Source organism: Octodon degus, unplaced genomic scaffold, assembly GCF_000260255.1.
Source record: "Octodon degus isolate 3935 unplaced genomic scaffold, OctDeg1.0 scaffold00050, whole genome shotgun sequence".
Classification (NCBI taxonomy): Eukaryota; Metazoa; Chordata; class Mammalia; order Rodentia; family Octodontidae; genus Octodon; species Octodon degus.
This window is the reverse complement of record NW_004524626.1, coordinates 2784168-2788704: the sequence shown is the minus strand read 5'-3', so window position 1 is coordinate 2788704 and position 4537 is coordinate 2784168. Positions and strand designations below refer to the sequence as shown.

The 4537-nt window shown below is 43.8% G+C and overlaps 1 protein-coding gene across 13 annotated transcripts in view; it reads left to right on the top strand.

Moving 5' to 3' along the window:
- Window positions 1-4537, top strand: part of Ppp1r9a (protein phosphatase 1 regulatory subunit 9A) — a 326880-nt gene that overhangs the window by 191452 nt on the left and 130891 nt on the right. For all 13 annotated transcript variants that reach the window (XM_004632621.2, XM_004632620.2, XM_023716825.1 and 10 more), the window contains exon 3: window positions 2978-3110. In XM_004632621.2, coding sequence (XP_004632678.1) covers window positions 2978-3110 — 133 coding nt within the window. The remainder of the gene's footprint in view (window positions 1-2977; window positions 3111-4537) is intronic.

The window sequence follows — 4537 nt, the reverse complement described above, 5'->3', positions numbered from 1 at the left end:
AAGATTGTGGTATTGGATATTAGATTTTTCATGTCCATTAAGATTTGCTTTATATATTTGCGTTCTCCCGTGTTTGGTGCATACATATTCATGAGTGTTACCTCTGCCTCTTCAATTTTTCCCGTAACCAGTATATAGTGGCCTTCTTTATTTCACTTGATCATTGTTGGTTTGACGTTGACACTGTCTGAGAATAGGATTGCTACCCCTGCTTTTTTTTGAGGTGCTGGGACATGTAGTATTGTGTTCCATCCTTTGACTGTCAGCCTGTGACTGTCTTTGTGAGTTATATGTGTTTCTTGTATACAGCATATTGTTGGATTTTGTTTCCTAATCCACTGTGCCAGTCTATTTCTCTTAATTGGTGAATTAGGTCCATTTACATTGATGGTTAGAATTGAAATGTATTGACTTACGATTGACAAGTTATTTGCCTGTTGTCATTTACTTCTTTGTCTCCTGTGTTTAATTGCTTGCCCTATTTAATTGGTTGCTTCTGATCTCATTCGTGGAGTTCTGATCATTTTGTTCTCTCTCAAGAACATCTTTCAGTAGCCTGTGTAGGGTTGTGTTTGTCATCATGAAATTACTTAACTCTTCTTTTTCATGAAAGTATTTCACTTCTCCATCAAACTTGAAAGAGAGTTTTACAGGGTATAGTAGTCTGGGTTGGAATTTGTTTTCATAGAGGACTTGAAGTACTCTGCTCCATTCTCTTCTTTCCTTCATGGTTTGTGAAGAGAAGTCGGCTGTAATTCTGATGGGTTTTCCTTTGAATGTGATCTGCTTCTTTTCTCTTTCGGCTTTCAGTATATTGTTGTTGTGCTGAATTTATGGGATCTTGACTATTATATGTCTCGCTGTCTTTTAAATTGGGTTGAGGTTACTTGGCATTCTGTATGCTTCGGTTACCTGAATATCAGATTGTTTCCTCATATTTGGGAAGTTTTCTGTATTACTTCTGCCCATATTTTTTTAGTCATTTGTATTGACTCCTTCTTTCTCATTGATACCTATTAGTCTGACATTGTTCATCTTTGCATCATCTTGCAGGTGATGGATTTTTTCCTGTATCCTAGTTGTTTTTAAGAGATCCTTGCTTACCTTTTCACTAGCTGCACCAGCGTCTTCAAGATCTGAAACTCTGTCCTCACTTTCACTTAAACAATTTTGCAAGCTTGTGATTGAGGTTTTAATTTCCTCTATATCGCTTTGGCTGTGCTTCATGCGATCTATTTCTTTTTTGTACTGCTCATTCAAGGAATCTGTCATTTTTCTAATCTCTTTTTTTTTTTTTTATCAATGTCTTCTTTAGAAGCAATTATAAATTCTTTTACTGCAGTGTTTTTTTCATATTGGGTTTCTTCCCTATGTTTCTGTAGTTGATTCTTTACTTCAAATGCTATAAGTTCTTAGAATTTTTTTTTATTTCAGAAAAGAATTGCACTCTGAGTTCCTCTATAACTTTCTGTTGTTGCTCCTTTACTATCAAGGCTATTAACTCGTACATTTGATCTGCGCTAGTAGAGAAGAATTCTGCTCTGAGTTCCTCTATGACTTGCTGCTGTTGCTTATTTACTATTGACACTATTAATTCATACATTTGAGCTGAGCTAGTGTCCTCTGCACTTGTTCTGTGTGAGTATTGGGTTTCCTCCATATGTTTCTGCATTTGAGTCTTTACTGCAGATGTTATTAACTCAGGGATTTCTTTTTTCTTTTCCAATCTGAGTTCCTCTGTACATTTCTGCATCTGTTTCTTTATTTCAAAAGCCATTGATTCATTGCTTTCAGCTGTGTGATTCCCAGTTTGTTCTGTGTTAGTGTCCTTTGCACTTGTCATGGTTGGGCTTGGGGTCTTAGATTGCATTTTGCTTCTTCTCGTTGTCATTTTGTGTAGCACTGTCTTCTGACCTTTGTTGTAGATCTTTGTTGAAGTTGTAGGCTTAGCACCTACTGAAGTTCAGGTGTAGATCTACAAATTTTGGGTTTATCCAGCTGTGCCTGGCTTGAGTCTGGCTGCTATGCTCAGTTCCTATGTCTTGCTGCCTTTAGGGGTGATACTGTTGTGCCCCTCTGGAAAGATATTCTGCTGCTGGATTATCTGGGTGGTTCTATCCCCTACACTCTCTGCAGGGATTGGAGCTGCAGGGTTTCACCCCAGGCCTGTACGCCAGGCCTGAGCTGAGTCTGGAGGGGACAAGGTGAAGTAGTGGGGAGAGGCAGCTCTCCCACACACTCACTGGGCCTGGACTAGGAGTGGATCTGGGGGTTCCCAGAATGCGGCAGAAATTCCTACTCTGTGTGCACGGTGTGGGGGGGTACTACAGAGTGATGGGGGGTGTCCCAAGAGGGTGAAAGAGGGTGTCACTCACGCTGGGCCTGGGCTGGGTCCAGTAGGTCACACCAACACAGGGTATCTGGAAGCTCTCCCACACACTCATCGAGCCTGTGCTAGGACTGGATCTGGGGGTTCCCGGAATGCGGCAGATATTCCTACTGGGTAGGTGGGGTAAGGAAGGTGCTGTGCAGTGTTGGAGGAATATCCCAAGCGGGTGGAAGAGGGTCTCACCTATGCTGCTCCTGGACTGGGACTAGTAGATCCTCCCGGCGCAGGTTAACAGGAAGCTCTCCCACATTCTCACCGGCCCTGGGCTAGGACTGGGTCTGGGGGTTCCTGGCGCCAGAAATTCCTACTTGGCAGGCGGGGTAGGGGAGGTGCTGCGGATTGCTGGGTGGTGTCCCAAAGGGGTGGCAGAGGGTTTTACCTACGCTGCACCTGGGCTGGAGCCAGCAGGTCCCGCTGGCACAGTGTACCAGGAAGCTCTCCCACACACTCTCCGGGCCTGGGCTAGGGCTGGGTCTACACTGATTATTTTTTTAAATACATACTTCTAGATAGCTAGCAGTCCTTGGTTGTTTTTCGTTCATAAGACTGTCCTTTCTGTGTTTTCAGTGTGTTTTTCTCTGATTACAGGTTTTCAACACTTACTCCAATGAAGACTATGACAGGAGAAACGATGAAGTTGACCCCGTAGCTGCATCAGCCGAGTATGAGCTTGAGAAGCGCGTAGAGAAGCTGGAGCTTTTCCCAGTGGAGCTGGAGAAAGGTAGTTGGTGACACGTAGCTGGGGCAGCAGCACTGCGCTGTGGCTGTGTTAGTGCTGCACGGTGTTTTCTGAGTGGAGCCTTTTCTCTAAGAGCTGGGTAAAGTTTTAATTCACAAATTGCTGATTTCTTATCTTCAGCAATTAGTTCATGTGGACTCTGGATGGAGGGCAGATTGAAACATTTCTGCATTTCTTTCACTTCAAACTCAGCCCCATCTCTCTAGCTCAGCTGCAGTGGTGGTGAAGACCCTGGAGGTAGGAGCCACCAAGAAACTGGCACAGGGGAGAGTGCGAGGAGCCAGGCCAAGGGAGAGCTTGGGGCATGGGCTGTTGTGTCCCCTGGGTGTGTGTGCTCTGTTTCTGTTTCTTGATGAAGAGAGAAGTCATGGCTGTGCCCAGTGTGTGGTGGGGATGGGGAATGCCTTCATAATGCACAGATACTTGGTGAAAGGCCGTGCGCTCCAGGAGAGCTCTGCTAGTTGGCTGGATCCTCTGTCTCTGAGGGCAGGAGGCTCAAAGGTGACCAGATGGGCTCCCTGCTGATCTGTTTCCCCGGAGTGATGGCCTTCCTGCCATAGTAACCATTCTGATATGCTGAGAGACTGCAGTGTTTGTCGTCATGTTAAAGGGGTGCCCAGGAACCTGGCTGTGACCCAGAAAACAGAAAAAAACAACCCTGCTGGGAGGGCTTTGGAAAAAAGTGGAATAAGGAGATGACAAATTGAGTAGCAGAAACAAAAGAAAACTCACCCAAGAATATTCAAATGTGGCTTTAGGAAGGCTTTCTTCAGCAAATCAGCAAGTAGCAGTAAAACTGGCTAGCAGAACAAAGTGCCCTGCTGGCCCAACTAAAAGGCAGAGAGGGGCTTGACATGGCTCACAGTTTCAGAAGTTCCAGGTTATTTTAGTTGGTGAGTGAGACAGCTGAGGGACACAATTATGGTAACACATACCAAATTGATTCCACAGTTAGCTACAGAATGGGGAAGTCCTAATACTCAAAAATAAAGTGAATAACTTACAAAATACCCGGCAAAGAAATCTCGACCCTTATGTTGCAGTACCAAGTCTACAAGATGAATGTGATTATTATGCACTGCAAATACATAATAATAAGAATATAATTTGAAAAAATCTCAACACAGACACACATGCCACAGCATTTGAAAGGCAAAATGATGAGTGTCAGACTTCTCTGCAGTACCGGAAGCAGGGAGATGTAGTTATAATTACATAGGCCACTGGGAATAAAAAGGACATTGACCCAGAATCCATTTCCATGCCAGATTGCATTTACCTGTGATAGAGAAAGAAAAACATTTGTTAAGAGGCTGGGGAGAGTTCAGTGGCATACCTGGCAAGCTCAAGGTCTTGAGTTCAGTCCCCAGTACTACAAAAGAAAAAAGAAAAAAAAAAAAAAATATATA